Source organism: Mauremys mutica, chromosome 4 (genome assembly GCF_020497125.1).
Source record: "Mauremys mutica isolate MM-2020 ecotype Southern chromosome 4, ASM2049712v1, whole genome shotgun sequence".
NCBI lineage: Eukaryota > Metazoa > Chordata > Testudines > Geoemydidae > Mauremys > Mauremys mutica.
Genome location: NC_059075.1, coordinates 112,055,441 through 112,078,084, shown reverse-complemented (window position 1 = coordinate 112,078,084; position 22,644 = coordinate 112,055,441). Strand labels below are relative to the sequence as shown.

Here is a 22,644-nt window from a genome sequence, read left to right as displayed (position 1 = left end):
TCACACCGATAAAAACAAAAAAAACCCACCACCACCCAATATGCAGCTCTCACTTAAATATTAAAAACAATAAGGCTTTGATTCAAACAGAGCCAATGATCCATTGTAATAAGAGCAAAAGCAAAACAGCGATTGTGCTTGATGCTTACAATTAAATGTGCATGCCGTGTCGTAGCAAACAGATTAATATACAGATGGCAACGACTTTGTATAACGCAAGGTTAACAGAAACCCATCAATATGAACAGTGCCATCTAGAGTCAAATGCACAGTGCCATCTGAGAAGCTACGATGTCTGGAGGAATCAGCTTTGCTAGTTATTCTTTGCTGTGGGTAAAATACGCGCAGTCTTCCCCCCCACCCCCCCAAAACTGCTCATGTGCCCCCACACTCCCAGGGGCCTGCCTCCCAGTTTGAGAACCTCTGGTCTAGTGGATAGGGCTTTGTCTGTTTTGTCTATTTAGACTGTAAGTTCTTTGGGGCAGAGCCTATCTCTTGCTCTGTGTGAGTACATCACCCAGCACAATGGGGCCCCAATCTCTGTCCTGGTCTATTCTAGAGTCAGGTAGACGCAAAACAGCTTACGTTGACCTATGTAAGCATCTAAAGTAAAATTTTGCTCCCACAAACATAACTAGCCCGTTACACTGACTTAACTCCACCTCCATGAGAGGCGTAGAGTCAATGGCGATGTAATTAGGTTGACGCAGTGTGAGTGTAGACACTGTGTTGCTTACATAGACTGTTGCTGGCTTTCAGAAGCTCCCCCATACTGCCCCACCTCTACATGCTACTGAAATAGATGTTCCACATCATTTCACTGGATGGTCCACCGAAAACTGCAGCTGAGACGTATGTTCTGGCAGCAGAGAAGAAACTAAAAGAAAATCCTTGACAGAAGCTGACAGGGATGAAGATTTAACCAACATTTCCATCATAAGTACAAATCTGAAAGCAGGGCTTCAGTTTATAACACAACCAGAAAGCCTAGAAACCCCCATAGCAAATTATTTAAACTCACACAGCAGTTCTGAGGGGAAGTAGAGCTAATAAACATTTCCCCTCAGAAAAGGGAACAAGGCTGGTCTGCCAGATGACTATGATTACAGCATCTCATGCTCCCTTTAAGAAAAAATGAAACCAGGAGAAACTTCATGAGTCCTGCTCCCTAGAGAATACTGCAGAAAAGGGTGGTCTCAATTTCAGTCATGAAAAAAACCAACCATGAATGCATCCACCTTCTGGCAACAGTTTTCACATGGTTAGGACTAAGGTGGAGGGAAAACCCTTCGTGGGCTGACGGTCCCTTTCATTTTTTAAATGGATGGAAAGGAACAAATAACATGCTCAATATGAAATGCAAAGAGAATGAGTCATTGATCTACTAAGAAACTATGTGCAGGATGAAATCTATTTGGTCCAAGTAAATTCATTTCTAGATTTTTACTTCTGTAATAAAATTAATTCCAAGAACAGACAATCACACTGTACTTGCCAGAGATCAATATTTCTGACAATCCAAACAATACAACTTCATAATACATGCTGCACAAGACAGTACTGCAAATGACTTTTTAGAGGGTCCTTTAAAACAACCTTTGAGCAGATTTTTTAAAGAAGTGCATTAACCTGAATATACAATGAGAAAAGAGCACATTATGTCAATGGTATCGCCATGAGCTGCTTCAGACTCAATTGTTCAGTTGCACTCATGCAGGATTTATCTAAGCATTTTCCTTTATATCTCAGATCTGTCACACTTTCAAAAATCCATTTAGAGAGTCTGGAGCCAACTTTGTGACTCATTGGACAGAGGGCTAGAATAGACTTCAAACTGCAATTCAATGCAGCATTAATTGTGGAGTTTGATATTTGAACCACAGGCACCAGCTGATAAATGAATGGACCTAAATTGAGAATATTCCAGAACTGTTTTGCTATGGAGCTGAATTATCAGGTTCCCAACTAAGGGCTGACATCATATAGCCCTAGAGTGGGATCTCTGCCCTTTAGCACAAGGAGAAGCGTTGGTATTATAAATATATATGCTCTTTTTAGGATGTTTTCCCATGTAAAATGTAGAAACTTCTTTTTTCAAGGGCGGGGGGGGGGGCGGGAAATCTGCAAGAAAAGTTTCACTACCAGAAAGATAAGTGAGACTATTTCAGGATCATATTTAAGGAGTGACACATATAAATGTTTTCTTGTTCACAAGCTTTATCCACTCTGCATGTACATTGGTACTGCCTCTTCATGATCATCAGCACTTCTGTTGACTCTGTGGCCCTCTTCATCAGCAAGACATCCCATTCACAGACAAGAAAATCTTCAGTCTCTCTGGCTCTTCATCCATTCCAGCTACAAGGAGACCGGCTCCTTCATTTCCTGCTGAATGAAACACATCCAACAGCATGACATGGCTAGCTAGCCCACAGCTGGAAAGGAACTTCTAACTGATATTCACCTAATCCCATCCAGATTTTTGTTATTTGCAGTCTTTCGTATTGGCAGATCCAAGAAACAAACAAATTAAATCACCAACCTATTAACAACAAATATCTGAAATCTGTTTGTTCCTACTATACAAAATATATGGAGCTGCCCAAATACTAAGTTATCAAAGCTCAAAGTGTGACAGATCTTGCAATCCCATGCAGTATTTTGGGGGGACATTGTAGTAAATTTACAAATGGTTTATTCATGATTGTGTTCTTCTCCATGGTGGAGGGTTACCGCAGCTCCTACAGAAACTAAAACCAGTGGGTGGTGATTAAGGTGAGTCACTGAGACTAAACAACTTTAGAAAGGTACTGCCCCCATGGTGGTTTGCATATACTGGCTCATGATGAGGTTTCCAGAGATTAAGAGTTTATCTACACTACCAAGTTTTGTTGACAAAACTTGTCGACACCCAAAAGTCACCAAAGGGTGTTCACACTTGCTCCCTCTGTCGAGGGATCTTGTCCACACTGGGGGCACCATCATCGACAGGGTGAGCAATGCATCATGGGTATGTATCCCACAGTGCAGTGTAGTGGGAAGGAAGAGCTGATCGCTGCGCATTTTGGGATTCTCTCCGAATTCTCCCACAGCCCCCTCAGCTGCCGAGAGCAGCATCATGAGCAGCTCTGTGAGCTCTCCATGCCATGCTGCTGTGTTCCTAGTGCCAGGCAGAACAGGAGCATTCCAATTATTTGCATTTTGTTCCCCAAGCGGAGCAGCCCATAGATACTTGCTGGAGCACTGAAAGGGGAGGGGCGCATGCCTGCAAGGCAGCAGAGATCAAAACACTGAGCAGAGCAATCAGGGCAGGCATTGTGGGATACTGGCGGAAGCCAGTTCTGTTGACAAAAATAATCAGCAGTGTCTACACTGACTCTTTGTTGACAAAAAAGGGAGGGGAAAAGACAAAAGTCTCTCATAGGAATGGAAGTTTTTTGTCGCCAAAACCGGGTGTTTTTCACGACAAAAGTCCCATTGTAGTGTGTGCGCTCTTGCTCTTTTGTCACCAAAAGGCAGTTTTTGGTGACAAAACTTAGTAGTGTAGACAAGGCCTAAGAGACAAGGTTTTGTTGTAAAAGGATGAGCTTGAACTAATACAGGGCTTCTTTCTGATTCAGCAAATGGACAGAAGCTTATCTCCAAGGGGGACCCCCACCCTTGTGAAAGGATTGGAATGATTTTGGCCTACAAAGGTCCAATACAATTGATGGGTGACTCCTGGTATGTTTAAATCTGTGTATTGCTTTTATTATGTTTTTACTGCAATGCTTTTACCTTAATAATAAAGGTGCTTGCTTAGCAAGGACTGTGTGGTAATTTTTAACTGTTGTCAATAAACTGTTCATAGCCCTAAGTGAGAAAGCAAAGCACAGGTGCTGGCCTTTAGACATATTTGGGTAGCTGGTGATAACAGAGTGTCAGGCAGGGGAGCTATGCAGCCTTAAAACCCCCTGGTCAGAAGGCAGTGGGACAAGAGTCCCTGCCCAGACACAAGTGGCAGCTGGCAACACGATACCCAACTGGGAACCCTTGGAGCAGACCATGGATGGGGGGGATACAGGTGACGTTCCCCTGAAACTGTGACACTAAGAATTTACACATAAAAGATTAATTTCTCCTAATGAAAAGACTGAGTGAACCCAAATTCCATATTTCCCTTTATCAGTCTGCGTGTGTAGCTGTGCATTTCAAACCCAATAATTGTAAGTCAAAAATGCTGTTAGTAAAAGGAAATTAAGACACAAGAGACAAAACATGTAGTTAAACTGCCATTTAAAGAGACTCGTATTTCTGCTGTTATATCAGAAAAATTGTCATCTTTGTGGCACTATTCAGAGTTATTCCTGAAATATAAATATTTCTGGTCAAGAATCCATTCCCACGGTGCTTTACCCATATTTCCTCACCTGCCATTGCAGAGATTAATAAGGTTCTGGACTGCTATAACAGTGGAATTCTCATTCTGTCCTGTAACAAGGTGCCTGTCCAGAACTATGTGTACGGCATCTGGCTTGCTGGCTGAATCAGAGAAAAATATTCAAATACTGATGTCAATGGACACTGCTTCATAATTTCTATTTCACACATCCAATGAGACTGCAGTACAGAAGTTAACTTTTTCAGATAGACATAGTGTTTGGTGACTAATTGATATGCTGAGCTGTTTACAAGATAGAGATAAACCTGACCCTCCAATCAAAGCTTCCTGAGGATTTCAACAGGAATTGCCTGCATGGAATGATGGACAGATTAGCCCTCTATTTGTACCAGTCCTCTATCAAGTTCCCTGGGTATTTCATGAGGCTATCCTGGGAAACAAATTTTGAAGTGCATTTCTTTAGCTTCCATTCACCCATGCAATGCATTATAAATACCCCTCATGGAAGAAACCAAGGTTAGCAATCACTGCCTTACAAAGAGCCTGCAATGATACAGATTTTCTGTCCAGTGAAAATACTAGCAAATACCAGTATATCAGGATAACATGTTGGTATTTCACCAGCCGCTTTGGTCTTTTGTCTTTGATCAAACTTTTTTACGTACTATTTTATGAAATCCCATTAAACTGTCACTCTTTTTCTGTATTCCACCCCCTTCCTGACAATTGATGATGATAATCCAAATGCATGGGTGAGTATAAATTTCTTAGCTCTGAACATACTCCTGCTGCTCAATCCACTCAGTAAAGCTTCAGCCAAATCTGTATGACATCACAAGTAGTCACCATGGAAGTGACTGTGACATCAGATGCTGGAATATCATTACTGAACTAATCAGGAAGCGGCAGCTAATTAGAAAGGGGAAAGCTGCTATTTAAACACACAAAAGGCTTGATTAGCAGCAGTAATGGAAAAACATTTTTAACTTTCCAGAGTCTTTTAGCATGTGTTGCATTTTAATTTAACAGAGTGTAACAGAGCACATTCTGTAATGGTCCTTTCTCACATGTGTGGCAAAGGTATAAAACAGGGGTGAGCAAACTTTTTGGCCCGAGGGCCACATCTGGGTGGGGAAATTGCATGCAGGGCCATGAATGTAGGGCTGGGGCAGGAGTTTGGGGTGCGGGAGGGAGTGTGGGGTGCAGGAGGGGGTGCGGTGTACAAGGGGGCTCAGGGCAAGGGGTTGGGGTGCTGGAATGATGTGAGGTGTTGCAAGGGGCTCAGGGCAGAGGTTTGGGGGCTTAGGGCAGGGTGTTGGGGTGCAGGAGGGGGCGTGGAGTGCAGGAGGGGGTTCAGGGCAGGGGTTGGGGTGCAGAAATGGTGTGGGGTGTGGCAGGGGGCTCAGAGTAGGGGGTTGAGGTGCAGGAGAGGTGCAGGGCAGGGAGAGTGGGGGTGTGGGGTGCAGGAAGGGTTTGGGGTGCGGGCTCCGTCCCAGCGCCACTTACCTTGAGTGGCAGCGGCGTGCAGCGGGGCTAAGGCAGGCTCCCTGCCTGCCCTGCACTGCTCCCGGAAGTGGCTGGCACCACATCCCTGCAGTCCCGGGGAGGAGGCGGGGGTGGGGGGGAGGGGTAGCAGAGGGCTCCGCACACTGCCCTCGCCTGGGGGTACCTCCCCCAAAGCTCCCATTGGCCGTGATTCCCCGTTCCTGGCCAATGGGAGTTGCGGGGGGCAGTGCCTGCAGGCAAGGGCAGCGCTCAGGGGCCACAGGGACATGGTGCCGGCCACTTCGGGAGCGGCACCGGGCTGGAGCCAGGGAGCCCGCTTTAGCCCCACGGTGCCACAGGGGTGGCAATCCCATGGGCCGGATCCAAAGCCCCGACGGGCCGGATCCAGCCTGTGGGCCATAGTTTGCCAACCCCGATATAAAAGCTCTTTCACCCACCAACAATCATTCATAAGACACGAAGGGCTAACAATCAGAAAGTGACGTACCGCTAAAGGTAGCTCCAGAATCTTTCACAAAGTCCTCCACAATAATGGACAAACTGACAAAACTGGGCTGCCTTATCAGCTCATACACAGAGGGCTGAAAAGAAACAGGAGAATAAGATAAGTCTGCTTAGCTTTTACATAAGACAGATCCAAGCAAAACCAGTAAGGAAAATATTCGGTCACAATCTATTCTTCTACCCACTTCCTTCTTCCAAATTTTTTTAATAAAAACATGAAACTGAAGTTATTTTTGGAGTACTTTAAAAAAAACAACTCCAAACCCCAAAATATCCAGTATCCTACAGATATCCAAATTAGGGAGCAAACTGACTCATGGAAGTCAGTCAATCTCAGTCTGCATAGAAAAGTTAAGCACACAAGTAGTGGAACCAACAGTATATGACTAAGAATTTGGGGCTTCTGTCTATTTTAGGATTTGGTGTTGGCACTATCTGAGAACGTCACACTTAATTAGAATAGCAAAGCAATGTCCCTAGAGGATGTCATGGGTTTTTCTGCTCTTCTCCCTTCTCTGATTCTGCAGTCTCTGCAAATCTTAAATAATGAGAGGTGAACACAGTCGGCCAGTGTCAGGGAAGGAGTAGAGAAACCAGGAGAGAAGCTTCTGAGAAAACAATAGTTGACTGAGAACTGCATTATACCAATGTGCCCTCAAGCTCTGTAATTATAAATATAATTCCACTTAATTAAACTTCCAATTGATTACTTTCAAGTTGTTTTGCAATAATGGTAAAGCAAGCTATCTCTGATAAAAGTTTGTTACTTGACCTCCATCAGCATTAAATCCAGCATAATCACCTACATGAAGAGATAAGCAAAGCTTTGTACCCACAAAACATGATAAATTAGGATGGAATTACAGACTATGCTGTTTTGTAAAAAGCTAGAAATGCTTGGGGCCATTTTATAGCTACAGTGAAATACTCCATGAGTATGTTTAGCTGGAATTCTGGATGTTAAAAGGCATTCGACTCCACCTCATGATTTGTAACACCCCAAGACATGGTGCTATTCCAACCTGACACATTGTACATTACATCTGCTTGCTTACTCACACAGGTGTTAGTTTTCCTATCGTGTTGTATCTTAACGGAATCCACATGGGGATATTTTTGAACCCTAGCACTTCATAAAGTTAAAATAAATACACCACACTAACGAGAAGGTAACCCATGATGGGCAGGCAGGTATATTAACAATTCTCAAATCATGACATTGGGGGTCACAGAACCAATCCAAGACCTTAATGCAAATGTGAGAAAAATTACCTTTCAGATAAAACACAGCCTGACCTTCAGTTCCTTATGGTCTAGGAGGTGTTCACACTCAACCATTCATGCATACAAAGTCATCACATATAAGACATACTTCTTCTTAAATAAAAGATTATTGGACAAGCCCTTTGCCCTGTCCCATGAGCGGTGTCTTCTGTTAGCTACTGCTGTGGCACTTTTACCTGCAGTGCTGGTGAAAGGGAGGTAAAAAGATAGCTCTCCACCTTGCTGCTTTTGGGGTCAGCCCATTCAACCATGATATAAAGGAACTTCCCACTTCTGCATTCACACAACAGTATGATACTGACAACTAATTTAACAGCAGAAAATATATGACTGGATCCTGTAAACAACATGCAAGAGATTAACCCCACTGAAATGTCGCCTAGTCGTGGTCTCTAAATTGCAGAGCTCAGTTACTTGGATTCCGTGCAGGACACAGTGTTTGTGTCTGATTGCACATTGAAATGTACAACTGCATCATCAATTTAAACAAATCTGCATCTTTAATGACGATAACTAGGCCACAATGCACATATTACATTAAAAGTATCAGCATATGCTGTGGTATCAAATATATATGCACCAGGGGTCTGCGTTACAGCTTCTGAGGAAACCATAACTTTTAATTTCCTGACTGTGTGTGTAAATTTTCAACTACAAAAGTTGCATTAAGAATGTTTATTACGCGTTTTATTGATAAATGAGTATAGAGCCTGAATAGATAGGTGACAGTCTGCGGGTGATCTGAGACATCACAGCCTACCAGCACAACAGGATAAGCAAGAGATCAATAATGGCAGCTTGAGTTTGAATTTCTTTTAGTTTGTACAAATAGCTCTTTTCTGAGTTAGATTCCTTTAACATGTAAAAATAATTCATAGAAATAAAATTCACGAGCCGTGTTATGGCACCAAATTGAATAACCATAGTATCTACGGACATTTAAAGCCATGAACTATCAGCCAGAGAGGCTATGGCAAATTTGTTTAGAGGTTTTATCACCATCATTTGGTATTTAAATAAAATACTGAGACTGACAGCACTCACCAGAGCAAGGCTGAATTGCAGCAGAGCCCTCACATGCAGTCTTGGGCCCCTACACAGCTCACCATCCTGGCCTACAGCACCCCTTGCCAATGACAGTCCTGCAGCTCTTGAACAACAAGTTGTTGAACATGTCAGACTGATTATTTTGATTTGGCCCAAAGTCTCTTAAGACCTAGGATGACACCAAAATCCCTGGCACTACCACACTAAATTACACTGCCCCATGCAGTGAAATCTTCACCTTGGGAGAAGTTTGCTTCACAGTACCTACCCCTGTCAGGCTGTATCCCTGAAACACCCACGATTTATCCTCATTTGTGGCACAGCATAAAGCAGCAACTCCATGTCCCACAGCACAAATAGGCTCTAAAAAACAAAGAGAATTAAGAAATTCATTTAATTATAAATATCCTGAAAGTTAAAACAGCCAAAATAATATCCTTTAAGGTACTGTATATTACCTTTCTGAAAATAACGTTATGAGGCATTGTTTGCATTCTCTTTGGCTTTACTGTTTTCTCTGTGCACCAATTTATGACATTAGGGACCAATTCTTCAGAGTTACACATGTGCTTAACAGAGGTAGTTCCAACAGGACTATTCACACTCAAGTGCTTAAATTAAAGCACACGTGATTCTTTGCAGGATGAGGAACTTATCGAAGAGGATTATGGAATACTGTGCAACTGGCTATGAACTAAGAGTTCCATCTAACTCAGAGGGAGCATCACTCCAGTTTTGGACATTGGTAAGGCAAAGGAATTCTCTCCTCACTCTCAAAAGCATTCAAAACATCTTATTTTTATCTCTTTTCACAAGGAAGGTTTTGCCCTTTTTTTTTTTTTAAGTGAAAGGACACCCTGATCTAGAGCAGTTTCCCAGTTCTGATGCTGCTGGACTCTTCCAGCTGTGTAAGTAATTTGAAGTTTGCTAGCCACATCACGACTTCTTCCATTACAATGCCTACAAGTGTTCACTGCAGGATAAATGGACTTTTGCATGGACCAACAATGAAGTAATGAATTACATACAGATTCTGGATTTTATTAAAACAAAATAAAACTCCCCAATAGGGTTTACCTACTGTTCTCATTGCTGAAGTGCTGCAATATCCTAGCTAGGTATCCACTGTTTGCAAGGTCAGTTAAAGCCCCAGGACAGTTAGGAATCAACAGGGCATGGTATCTAGCACCTAGTCAGGAAGAGAGAATAATACAAGTTTGGACCATATTAACAGGCAAAAATATCTGAGCATGATTTCTTTTCAACGTTTATTTGACAAAACAAAAAATGCTCCACAAAAAAGTCAGTCACATACTACAATATATAAAAACACATACCAAAGAAATTAAATAAAAATAAAATACCTATGTGGCTCACTATAAAGTCCAGAGACCGGGAAAGAGAAAGCTATATTGTGGTATAAAGGCCTACAAAGATCACAAGCTTCTAAGCTTCACCCACATGCATCCGACGAAGTGGGTATTCACCCACGAAAGCTCATGCTCCAAAACGTCTGTTAGTCTATAAGGTGCCACAAGACTCTTTGAAGCTTCTAAAGAGAGATTCTTAACAAGCCAAAGATTTACCATTCTTCCTTCTGCTATAGCAGAAGCCCTTTAATCGACCCCATAGTTACCAGTATGCCTAGTTTAGTGTACCCTTTCTTCAGGAGCAAATGTATCTCGCCAAAATATTGGCTTTTTATTAGTCTAACGTTTTCACTGCTTGCCCGTGACATGCTAAGAAAAAAAATTAAGATGCAACCCCTACCCCCCAAAAACAAAACAAAAACAAACAAACCCAAACCACACCTCTGTTTAAGAGCGAGAATTTTTTAGCATTTGATTTAGCACATTTGATTCAATCATGGGAAAGACATCTCAAGCCTAGTGCTTCTTCCCAATCTACATTAGGGAGTAGATGTCTGCTGCAATGCCTAGACAGGCCCCATATCTTGGCTGAAATGCATGGCAAAATCCATGATGAGAAAGATAAATTCAAGCTCCTGGTCTTCATTTCCAACAAGGCTCTGCCCCATCTCACTTTCTGCCTACATCAGTTCCTCAGTCTGACTTTACAGCCCCCTCATGCTTCTTCCACAGTATATGAGCTTCTCTTCTTATTGATCCTTTTGACTTCTTTGCCCACTCCTGACTTTAAATCTTCTTTCATGAACAACCCTATCATTTAGCATATCATAAACCTTCTCCCACTCTTCCTTAATAAATTTTCATAAAACCCAGTTCATCTAGCTACAACACACACTGTAATTTTCTTGTATTCTATTGCACTGCATCCACATACCTTTATATTGTAAGTGCTTGGGGGAAGGTACTCTGTTAGGCATATTCTGCCTGAACAGTGCTGAGTATACATGTTAATAAAAACAGAAGAAATGACATTTTATAGTTTCATCTCTTCCTGTAGTTTTTGTCTCAGTGATTACTTACGCAGTCCGTTTGCAACAGATGATGCAGCTTCTCCAGATAATTTTAAGGGGGAATAGCCCAAGCAATTAGGGTGGGAAGACAACAGTGATGCCCATTCTGCAAGTTGACAGACCATCTCCAAAAACACAGGTCCCATCACATTTTTTGCTCCTTTCTTCCCAAAGGTTTAACACTCAGAAGCATTTGTTTGCACAATACAGAGGGTAGACATATAAGGCTAACCTCAAAGATACTCACCATCAATTGACTCCAACTTGGCAGGATTTGCATAAGATTTCATTCGGAAGTCCTGTATCCAACGCATGTTGCTCTCATTCACATCGACAAAGTCAATTAACTTCCCCTAGTTGAATCATTGTTCAAAGACAGTGGTTAATATCACTACACAGTTTTTTGTTTAGTTTGTTTCTAAGTGTGTGGAGTTTCTTATTTTACAGGGACTTTAGTGCTCATTGGAACCAAAAGTTCTCTCTTTGTCCACAGAAAACGTATTTCTCTCTCCAAGATGACTTAACCCTGAAATCAAGAAGCCATATCTAACAGGTCTATACTACAAACTTTTGTTGGAACAGAGGTGTCTGTCAGGAGTGTTATGCCAGCAAAAGCCTCTAACATAGACATGTTTTTGCCAGTATCGTATATTTTGCACAGGGGGTCTGAAATAAGCTATACTGACAAAAGCTAGTATGCCACTATAGGTATACTGGCAAAGTATTATTAGCGTAGACCTGGCCTCTGTCTGAGAAGACGATATTTCATCTTCCAGGGCCCAGTTAATCCCTGGCCTTTTAGAGGCACAAATCAGAGTACTGATTAGTGCCAAACTATGATGCAGATTTGTGTGACCTGTTAGAAATGAACTTGTTTCAGTAATAAAATGGTAATGATTTTCTGTCACTTCTGTTCTGGACTGGATTTTAACTGGTGATCCAGAAACAAAGGCCTCTCCCAGTAGTATGGCTGTATATTTGTCAATTTGACAAATTATGTGAGTTTTTCCATGAAAAGTCTTTTTCACTCTGTTCTGCCTATTACAGAGCTAAAGCTCTTCCATTAATTTCTACACAATTGGCTCTTTTCAATTTTTTGTAGTAGTCATGTTTATATGCTTTAAAACTATTAATGACAGTTATTGTATTGGAAAATGATGTTTAAACTACAAGTATTGCATTTGTTTGTTGTGAGGAAGCCACAACAAGCAACCAGACTTAACTATTACTAATCTCTCAAGAGTGATGTCAGAAATTTGAATTCCAGCCTGTTAGAAACAGAATAAACATCAAGCATTTGTCAGATGGCAATTTTTAATCCATTAGCCCGCAATGAATTTGAACTACTGACCCAGAAGTGAGCAGATTTACTTCTATTATCAGTCTCCTGACATACATAGTTATCCAATTCAATGTATTTTACAATAAACCCATTTAGAAATTGGCTGCCCCTATGCGTAGGAACCACAGGGGGGACATGCCATTGCTTCCAGGAGCCGTGCAGAGAGGGACAAGCCCTCGACTCCACTCCTTGGCTGGAGCGCCGGAGCGGGGCAAGCCCCGGACTCTGCTCCCCGGCGGGAGCTTGAGGGCCGGATTAAAATGTCTGGAGGGCTGGATGTGGCCCCTGGGCTGTAGTTTGCCCACCCCTGCTTTAGAACAAAAAATCAAAAGGACTTTATAATTATTATTAATTAATTAATGTACCAGCATAGACCCCAATCCTACAAACACTTATGCCTGGGTTTACCTCTATGCATATGAGTGTTCTCATTGAAGTTAAGCATGTATGTAAGAGTTTAAAGATCAAGGGCCTTCATCTGTAAAGATGATCAGAATTCTCTCAACAAAGGGCTACCATACTTTTTCATTATTACTAGTTTATATATTAATGCAGGATTGGTTGTTTTCAGACCATCATAGTATGTACTGGTGTCAATTGCTGTTCTCTCACACTTACCCCTGGAGTGGCAACTTGTAGATTAAAAGCAGCGCTAGCCAGTGTAAAAGAATGAAGAAAGGATTGGGCAGACACACCTGGAAAATAGAGTTGGACAACTTAAGGAAAGAATCATCATATCTTAAACCCAGCTACACTGTACAGTACATATTTCACCAAGTAGCCTATGTTAAATGAGCCTTCAGGTCACTAAAAGACTCCTATGGCCTAGGGGCATTTTTAATAACACAAGGAGAAATTTCAGAGTAGCAGCCGTGTTAGTCTGTATCCGCAAAAAGAACAGGAGTACTTGTGGCACCTTAAAGACTAACAAATTTATTTTAGCATGAGCTTTCGTGAGCTGCAGCTCACGAAAGCTCATGCTAAAATAAATTTGTTAGTCTTTAAGGTGCCACAAGTACAAGGAGAAATATTCACAAAGATAATACATCATACTTTCACACTCTACACTTGATGTTAGTATTTTAATGGCATTAGAAAATGTAATGCTTCGAAAAACAGGAACAGTACAAGCAGAGTCAGTGTTAATGAAATTAGAGAGAGCAACAAAATCCAAAGCCCCAGACCAATGAAAAATTAGTTTAGAACATAAGAATGAACATACTGGGTCAGATCAAAGGTTCATTCAGCCCAGTATCCTATCTACCGACAGTGGCCAATGCCAGGTGCCCCAGAGGGAGAGAACCTAACAGGTAATGATCAAGTGATCTCTCTCCTGCCATCCATATCCACCCACTGACAAACAGAAGCTAGGGACACCCATCCTGGCTAAAAGCCATTAATGGACTTAACCTCTATGAATTTATCTAGTTCTCTTTTAAACCCTGATATAGTCCAAGACTTCACAACCTCCTCAAGCAAGGAGTTCCACAGGTTGACTGTGCGAAAAACTTCCTTTTTATTTTTTTTAATCCTGCTGCCCATTAATTTCATTTGGTGGCCCCTAGTTCTTATATTATGGGAACAAGTAAATAACTTTTCCTTATTCACTTTCTCCACACTACTCATGATTTTATATACCTTAGGCTCCTCTTTTCCAAGCTGAAAAGTCCTAGTCTCTTTAATCTCTCCTCATATGGGACCCATTCCAAACCCCTAATCATTTTAGTTGCCCTTCTCTGAACCTTTTCTAATGCCCGTATATCTTTTTTGAGATGAGGAGACCACATCTGTACGCAGTATTCAAGATGTGGGCGCACCACGGATTTATATAAGGGCAATAAGATATAATCCATCTTATTCTCAATCCTTTTAATGATTCCTAACATCCTATTTGCTTTTCTGACTGCCGCTGCACACTGCATGGATGTCTTCAGAGAACTATCCATGACGACTCCAAGATCTCTTTCCTGATTAGTTGTAGCTAAATTAGCCCCCATCATATTGTATGTATAGTTGGGGTTATTTTTTCCAATGTGCATTGAAACAGTCTCCAAAAAAAGAACAGCACTGACTGTGCCATCTTCAGAAATTTCTAAAGGAATGACCCCCTGGCATCTGACGTAGCAGGATAAAGAACTATGGGAAAGGATCGTGCCTGGACACATTAATTATAGAAATCTTAAGTTTTGCTCAGAGCAAGTTCTAGCCATTAAGGTATTTTTACAGCCTGCAACAGCACAGTAGCTGAGCTTTTCACAAACATTAATGAACACATTCTCACCACACTACTGGAAAGTAGGGAAGTATTATTATCCTTAGTTTACAGATGGGGAACTGAGGCATAGAGAGATTAAGTGACTTGCTTACGGCCACACAGGAAGTCTGAGAAAGCTGCCTATTGAACCCATCTCATGATTGTCAAGTATCAGAGGGGTAGCCGTGTTAGTCTGGATCTGTAAAAGCAGCAAAGAGTCCTGTGGCACTTTATAGACTAACAGACGTTTTGCAGCATGAGCTTTCGTGGGTGAATACCCACTTCGTCCCATGCATCCCATTGCTGCTTTTCCATCTCATGATTGTTCAGCACCTGAACTACCAGACCAACCTTCCTCTGAAGTAGCTTAGTGTTGTTCCTGACTTTCTTTAGTTGGGAGCGATTAATAAATCTCTCTGCAATCAGGCTGTGTGCGCAAGCTCAGTTGGCCAGCCAGGTCTGCCACCCAGCATCGCCATCTCCTCCCGGACAGCCTGGAGCCCCCAATGAACACCCGGGGGGCTGGCACAGACCCTCACCTGCCCCAGAGCCGAGGGCAGCGGGCTCACCCCGGGCACGTACTACCCGGCCCGCAGCTGCCAGCGGTGTGAAGGCGGTTTCCGGGCTGGGAAGCAGGCGGCGGAGCAGGGCCCCGGCCCAGGGAGCGGGGCGGGTGTGGAGGAGGCGGGCGGACACCGGCGCCAGGCCAGGCTCCCGCCGCAGGGGCGGCCCAGCCCTCGGTCCCCTTCCCGGGCCGCCCCGGGCCGCCAGCGTGCGGGGCCGCCCGGCCGAGCTGGGGGCGGCCCGCGCCGTGACTCACCCGCGGAGGCGGCGCTGGCGACGATGAGGCAGGCGGGCTTCCCGGGCCGCTCCGACATGGCGCTGGCGGGGCCCGGCGGCGGCGGCGGCTGCCTCCGCATACGGACGGGCCCGGGCGACGGCCCCAGCGGAGGTTCCCGGGCCCGGCCGGCCCGCACCGCGCAGGCGCCGCGGCGGCACCGGTGACAGCAGGGGGCGGGGCCTCGCTCGACTCCGCCCGCCTGTTCCCCCTCCCCCCCGCGCAGCGCCCGGGCCCATGGGGCAGAGGGGTGGGGCCAGAGGGGGTGTCATTGGCCGGGGGGAGGGGACAAGAGAGGGATTGTGGTGCCCGGGGGTGCAGGGACAATCATTGGTGGGGTTGTGTGGGGCTGGGGGCCATACAAAGGCGGGAGCGCCCCCCCCGCCGCCCCCGGTAGCATTGTTAAGGTTGCAAAGTGAAGCACTCAAAGTTAGGAAATGCCCAGAATTAACACTGCTGGTTGCAGGGGTCCTACAGCTGACAGCCTCCTTCACTACACAACCTGATTCAGCCCCCAGAGCAGAGGCAGCCTGTGCATTGAGTGGTTGGGGTCCGGGGGGGTGGGGGGAGAGAATAAAAACCCTGTGATCATGTAATTAATGAGGACAGTAGCCTAATGCAAACACATGAGGGGTCAAAATTAAGGCTGCACAAGGGTAATTTAATTCTGTTATTTTCCAACTTCAAGGGCTTGTGTTTGCAAGTTTAATGTTCTTTTTAGGTGGGGCTGTTCTTGTTTTGTTTTCTTTGTTTGTTATGTAATTTCCTAACTTTTAAAAAAGCAAACTGAAAAAACCAGTAACTCCATCATGTTAGAAATATACTGAATTACATGCCCCCCTGGCTCCTTGTCCCAGTCTCCCCCCACCTGCCCTTCTTGGGCCTCTTGTTCCAGTCCTTCAACCTCTCCGCTCCACCTCTTAATCCAGCTGCTCATCCCAAACCCACACTGTACCTTGGCTCCTCATCCCATGCCCAGTATTGTGGTTCCACATCCCAGTTCCAGTCCACTCCCTGGCTTCTCAGCCCAGTCTTCCCCTAAGGTCCAGCCCAACTCCTCTCCCCTCTGCATTCCTTTCAGAGCAGTGATGAGCTGCCAAAATCTTAACAACCGGTTCCCTATAAAAAGTTCTGATTTAAGGGGGCGGAGGGGCCGAGGGAGACATCCTTGTGGGGCCTGGGCCAATTGCCCCACTTGCTCCCTCCCCTCTGGCCAGCCCTGGAGCTTGCAGCAGCCCCCGCCTCTCCCCCCCCCGACACACACACACACACACACACACACACACACACACACACACACCTTGCTGGGCCATTCAAAACGCAGCAGCAGGATGACTCCAGAGCTCAGTTGAGCTGCCCAGCTCGTGCTGGCAGCTGGCCACGCTGCAGCTGGGGGGAAGCGGGGGAAGGGCTGGAGGAGCCTCAGCCTCCCCAGCTGGGAATCCTGGGAGCAACAGGATGGTCCGGCCCGCGGACTGGAGTTCTTTGCCCACTCCCAGGCCCTTTAACAACCGGTTCTCCACGGAGGTCTAATTTTAGCAACCGGTTCTTGAGAACCTATGGGAACCTGCTCCAGCTCACCACTGTTTCAGAGGACTTCCTCCTTCATTGCGGGGCACCAGAATGGGAAACAGTCAGAGAAAAGGAAAGGCTGACTCTCAGTTCCACTGCCCAGCACCACATCAGCCCTTAGCTGCCAAGAGTAGCCATAGCAATTTGCAGCAACAATCCTGCTAAGCATCTGCAGTCCTTGGTAGGAGCATTCTCAGTCATTGTGTGGGGAATGGAATTGGTGCAGCCACAGGCAGAGTCTGGCCATAGGTAGAAGTTGTAATGGGGAGGCTGGACCATAGTCGGTGCAGATGGAATCTGCAGAGAATTTAGCAAACTCTAAAATCTCTAGTAGGCAGGTGCAAACTGAGATTTTGAGAGTCACTTCACTTGGTCAAATTTTGGACATACTGTGAGATTGCACTCTATATGATTTTATAAATATATGCTAATGAGTGAATATAATGTAACTGGAATATGCTTCATGCAAAAGGTCTCTTGTAAGGTAACATTACAAAGCTCATAATCTACTGAGTGTGGTCATCCTATTTGTATAAATGTATCGCTCTTGTATCTAAAACTAGAAATATGAAATATAACTCTGAGTTCCTATTGAAATTATGCAAAGTGTGGGCCATTAATGGTGGTTTGGAATCTTGATGGCTCCCATCAACCAGGACAATTGACTGTGGATGGCTCTGTTTGCAGGCAAGCCTTCCTGTGAGTCAGGCTGGGAGAAATGAAGGCTTGAAGTCTTACAGTGACATGTGATCATGTCACCTGAACTGGAATCCATCTTTAACCTGGTGTCTTTCCATTGAGAAGGAGGGGATGGGAACCCAGAGAGGGACAAAGGATTCCTGCCTAATGCAAAAGATATATAAAGGGGTGGAACAGAACAAAGGGAGGGTAGGAGCCATCATGAAGAATCCCCTAGCTACCACCTGAGCTGGAACAAGAGCTGTACCAGGGGAAAGAATAGTGCCCAGGCCTGGAAGGTGTCCAGTCTGAGGAAAAAACTTACTGAAGCATCTCTAAGGGTGAGATTATCTGAATTCAGTTTGATTAGACATAGATTTGCGCATTGTATTTTATTTTGCTTGGTGACTTACTTTGTTCTGTCTGTTACGACTTGGAACCACTTAAATCCTACTTTCTGTATGGAATAAAATCACTTTTTACTTATTAACTCAGAGTATGTGTTAATACCTGGGTGGGCAAACAGCTGTGCATGTCTCTCTATCAGTGTTATAGAGGGTGAACAATTTATGAGTTTACCTTGCATAAGCTTTCTACAGGGTGAAATGGATTTAGTTGGGTTTAGACCCCACTGGGAGTTGGGCATCTGAGTGTTAAAGACAAGAACACTTCTGTTAGCTGCTTTCAGGTAAGCCTACAGCTGTTAGGAGATGTGATTCAGACCTGGGTCTGAAGTCCTAAGCTGATGGGACAGGAAAGCACGGGCAGAAGTAGTCTTGGCACATTAGTTGGCAGCTCCCAAGATGGGTTCTGTGATCCAACCTGTCACACATACTTTCACAGGAATGGTGAAAAGTACATATCTGACATGAGCTACTCCCCTTCCCACATCCAGTTTCTACTTCAATACATAAGAGGTGCTGGAGCTTCTCAATGAAATGATTGTTAGGATTCTTTAACATGGACAAAACAAGGTATTTTCCCTGAGCCTTTTCTTTGGAAACAGCTAAACTATTTTTGCTGAAGATTTCCAGAAATAAATTCAGCCTGAGGCAGACACCCAGCAGGAAAAATTCATCCCAAACAGTTAAAATTTGGCAAAGTTATAAGTAATTTTAAAGAGGGCCTTAAAATAGAAAGGATCAGATAACCTTATCTATAGGCAGTGCTACCTGCACCCCTGTAATAACATAGGCTTACATTTTCAAACCTAGATGCTTATGGCTAGGCACCTAAATCCATATTTAGGCCTCTAAATAAGTGTGCTGGGGCCAGATTTTCTGAAGTACTAAGCATCCACAACTCCAGTTTAAATCACTAGGAGCTATAGATGGTCAATTCCTCTGAAAATCAGGCCAGTTATTTAGGTGCCTACATTTTAAATATGGATTCAGGTGCCTAACTTTAGGCATCAAGTTTTAAAATCCAAAGCTATGATACTTTGCTAAAAGTCCTTGTAAAATTGTCATTAACTGTATTTCTTCTCCCAGCATCGCTGATCAGCAAGGTATTTGCATTTCAAGGCCTTAGAGGCAGGCGATCAGGGCAGCCCTTCTGGATTCCAACTTCAGGGGGGTGACAAATCGACATCGAGGGCGCTACGTTGCTTGGCCACACAGCTGTTTGGTTTTTTCCCCCTTTTTTCTTTCTCTCTCTGCTTGGCCACTTTGTTTTTGTTTTTTGCTCAACTGCTTCTCTCGGGGGACACCAAAAACGTTTTCCACTCTGGGCAGCAGAACACCTAGGGCCAGCCTTGTTTCAAACCCTCTGGATTTTTCCCTTCTGCAACTGCATGCTCAAAGCAAGGAGGGAGATAGTGAGTCCTACAGTGTCAGTTGACTTCAGTGGAAGTTGTGGGTGCTTGGCCTCTTCGAAAATCAGAAATGTTATTTAAATGTCTAAATATGGATTTAGACATCTACCTTTAGACAGCCGCATGTGAAAGTATTTAGCCTAAGTGTCTCACCCAAAGAGATACAGCTAGAAATTGAACCCACAAGTGGGGGATTCCCATTCCCTTGCTCTAACCTCAAGAGCAAAATTCTTTCAGGATTGTGTACTTGAATTTGAAGAATCATTTGCTTTTCATTTGAAATTCTCCTGGTGCTGATATTCACCAAAATCAGGCTTGGAAAGTCTGGAATTGTCCTGTTTAGATGGTGGACACCAAATCGGACTGAGCTCAAATACCTTATTATGCATCATAAGGCACGTAGCAACCATTACGCTATCATATTTTATCATGTCAATCATGCAGTGCTTTTCTCACACTCAGGCAAGGAGGAAACAATCTCACTTTCTTGACCCAAAGCAATTTTTCATTTATTGGAATTTGATACTTGTTGTATTTTATTCCTTATATATTCCAGTGAACCTCTTGGAGAGAGGGGTGGCGGGACAGGGACAGAAAGGAACAGCCATTTTGCTCTCCCTGCATCCTTTAAGAAGCTGCAGTTGCTATCAAAATTTCTGAATGATGAGATTATAAAATATCTCAGAGAACTAACCTATCACGTTGCTATGGCAGTTGAAAGAGTGAAGATTGAAATTTGTGGATCCAGGACTTGAGCGATTACATCGAGCCAATAAAACAAACATCAGAATTGTAAACTAAGTAAACAAATATTTGTCCTAGAACCATCTTTCCCATTCTTCATATATACAGCTGTATTGCCTCACTTGTGTACTGTACGCTTTTAATTTTTAATGACTTGCTAGTCTTTGAGGAAGATGTTCATTTATTGTAAAAATCATTCTTTTTGATGGCATATCTCACCAAAGAAAATCTTATTTCTATAAATTGTGTGCAGTAACAGTTTCTGGATTTGCATTTTTTCCAGTATTATTTATGTTCATTCATTAGGCTTATGCTCTTCTATAGTCCATTAGCAAATAAAAGCATCAGTGTCAATACACAAGGGCTTAAAAGAAAGAGAGAGAGAGAGAAACATCATTTGATTTTATTATTTTGTTTATGTGAGGAAACCTGTTTTGTAATGTTATATATTATTTTCTGCTTCCAGTTGTAAAGCAGACTTCACTCTCATGATGTAGCCACAGACACAATCTGTGATGTCATAGGACTTATTTGTGGAGTGTTTGCTTCTTTTCCTAATAGGGTTATAACCCTTAAACACAAAACCCTAACAGTCACCTGAACAGTATTGAGGCATTATAGCTTCTCAAAGGCATGAAATGTGCAACAGTCAGATGTGTTGAGCCTTTGATATAAAAACAAGTTTGATGAAGTTGGATACGTGTTGCTTGTTATGCATATCTGTTGAAGATGGAACCTGAAAGCCTTATTGGAGTATGTTATTGATTGTGTTGTATGAAATACGGAAGTGGAAAGGATCCACAACTCTTTTTCCTTATTTAGTTCCATTCTTTTAAGGTTTTGGATGGGTGGAATATGTCTTGATGCAACTTGAACTGCCACTAAAGGTAATCTTCGTTTGCCAGTGAGACTTTGCAGGGAGCATCCTGGTGTCTGAAATCAGTTTACTGTTTCTTTACTTTTTATAATTTTTCAATCATTATTTAATTCCTAAATTATTGCATTAACTCCTTGATGTCCATATATAGCTTTCCACTAGGCTAGGGTTCCCAGCCCACCTAAATTTCTCACCTCTTCTCTCTCTCACATACTCCCTCATAGCTTAATTTTGTGGAGGCACTGAGCTCACCTGCATCTCTCATGGATTTTAGTTATAGTTGCAGGTGCTAAGCACCTCTGAAACAATAGGTCATTAATTCCTAACACACTGGCCTTTGAGCCCAGTAGATATGTGGCCAGATCCCCAATCAGTATTGCTCCATTGACTTCCATCAATTTACATTAGTTGATGATCTGACCCTTGTGCATAAATCTTGCCTTAGGCTACAAGTGAAATGATTCTGGTGGGTCTTATTCTAATTCCTAATTTGTGTCAATCACAAAACCAGCACACAGTTTGGTAAAATAAAGCCAGATATTCTCTGGTTCTGCTAAATTGCCCTCAGCTCAGCATGGGCTGCAGGGGCAAAAATGGCTTTAAAGGGGACTTGCAGTCCCCTGATCCTGGGGCTGTCTAGTCACTGGTCAGGTCCCGGGTAAAGGGCTGCTCTACGTTATACCCAGCTATTATGAAGAAGCTGTTGGGAAAGCCAGGAATTGCCAAATTGTAGAGATGCCCTGGAGACTCCTCACCCTTTACTCCAGACTGCTCACTGGCCCTGGGTCTGAGACAGAGGTTGCCTTCCACTGGTCAGTTAAGCTGGCTTGATGGTTGCTTTGTGCATGGGCCACAGGGCAGAGTAGCCTTAATGGAGCAAACCCTCTGGCCTATTGTCTCCGCTCAGTCGATCCTTTGCTAATCTACAGGTTTTAAAAATCGAAAATCAGAGTGCAAACTGATACATCAGATTGTGGCCTGACTAGATTGATCAATGAGATGAATGTGGCCACAGTCCTAGCTTCCCCTGCCTTTTTTCCAACTGATTAGTCATATATACCCCTTCACCTGGCATAAAATACAGATGGTCCTGCAATGGTTTATGTGATGGGTGTAAAAAAACAATTTGTTTGTGGTGTGATTGTAGCTGTGTTCATCCCAGTCGAGAAGATCTCAAGATGAAAAAATTGTCTCTTTCACCAATAGAAGTTGGTCCAATAAGAGATGTTATCTCATCCATCTAGTCTCTCCAAAAAAAAACCCAAAACTTTTTCAGCATCTAGTTAGCGCCAGTTGCTAAGAGGTTAAATCACACAGTGATGTCACAGTCTGTGATGTTCCATTGTTCACTGGGTGCCAATGTG

At 43.5% G+C, this 22,644-nt stretch overlaps 1 protein-coding gene across 2 annotated transcripts; it reads right to left on the bottom strand.

Annotated features, from left to right (window-relative positions):
- Positions 1-1,428: 1,428 nt before the first annotated feature.
- GATD1 (glutamine amidotransferase class 1 domain containing 1) lies at positions 1,429-15,763 on the bottom strand. 2 transcript variants are annotated; one of them, XM_045016588.1, is made up of 8 exons: positions 15,579-15,763; positions 13,123-13,199; positions 11,410-11,515; positions 9,804-9,911; positions 8,991-9,085; positions 6,375-6,468; positions 4,410-4,521; positions 1,429-2,385 (listed from the first exon to the last, which is right to left on the bottom strand). In XM_045016588.1, exons 1-8 carry the CDS (start codon positions 15,676-15,678, stop codon positions 2,379-2,381), a joined length of 699 nt encoding a protein of 232 aa, XP_044872523.1. In that variant the 5' UTR covers positions 15,679-15,763; the 3' UTR covers positions 1,429-2,378. The 2 variants fall into 2 exon arrangements, with proteins under 2 accessions (XP_044872523.1, XP_044872522.1); XM_045016587.1 differs by having other exon boundaries at positions 1,429-2,388; positions 15,579-15,762.
- Positions 15,764-22,644: the final 6,881 nt, after the last annotated feature.

Coding starts and splice junctions, on each gene's coding strand:
- GATD1 (XM_045016587.1), bottom strand. CDS start 15,678: ATGCGGAGGCAGCCGCCGCCGCCGCCGGGCCCCGCCAGCGCCATGTCG. Junction 13,200..15,578: donor CGCCAGCGCCGCCTCCGCGG/GTGAGTCACGGC, acceptor TCTATTTTCCAG/GTGTGTCTGCCCAATCCTTT. Junction 4,522..6,374: donor TTCTGGAGCTACCTTTAGCG/GTACGTCACTTT, acceptor TCTCTGATTCAG/CCAGCAAGCCAGATGCCGTA.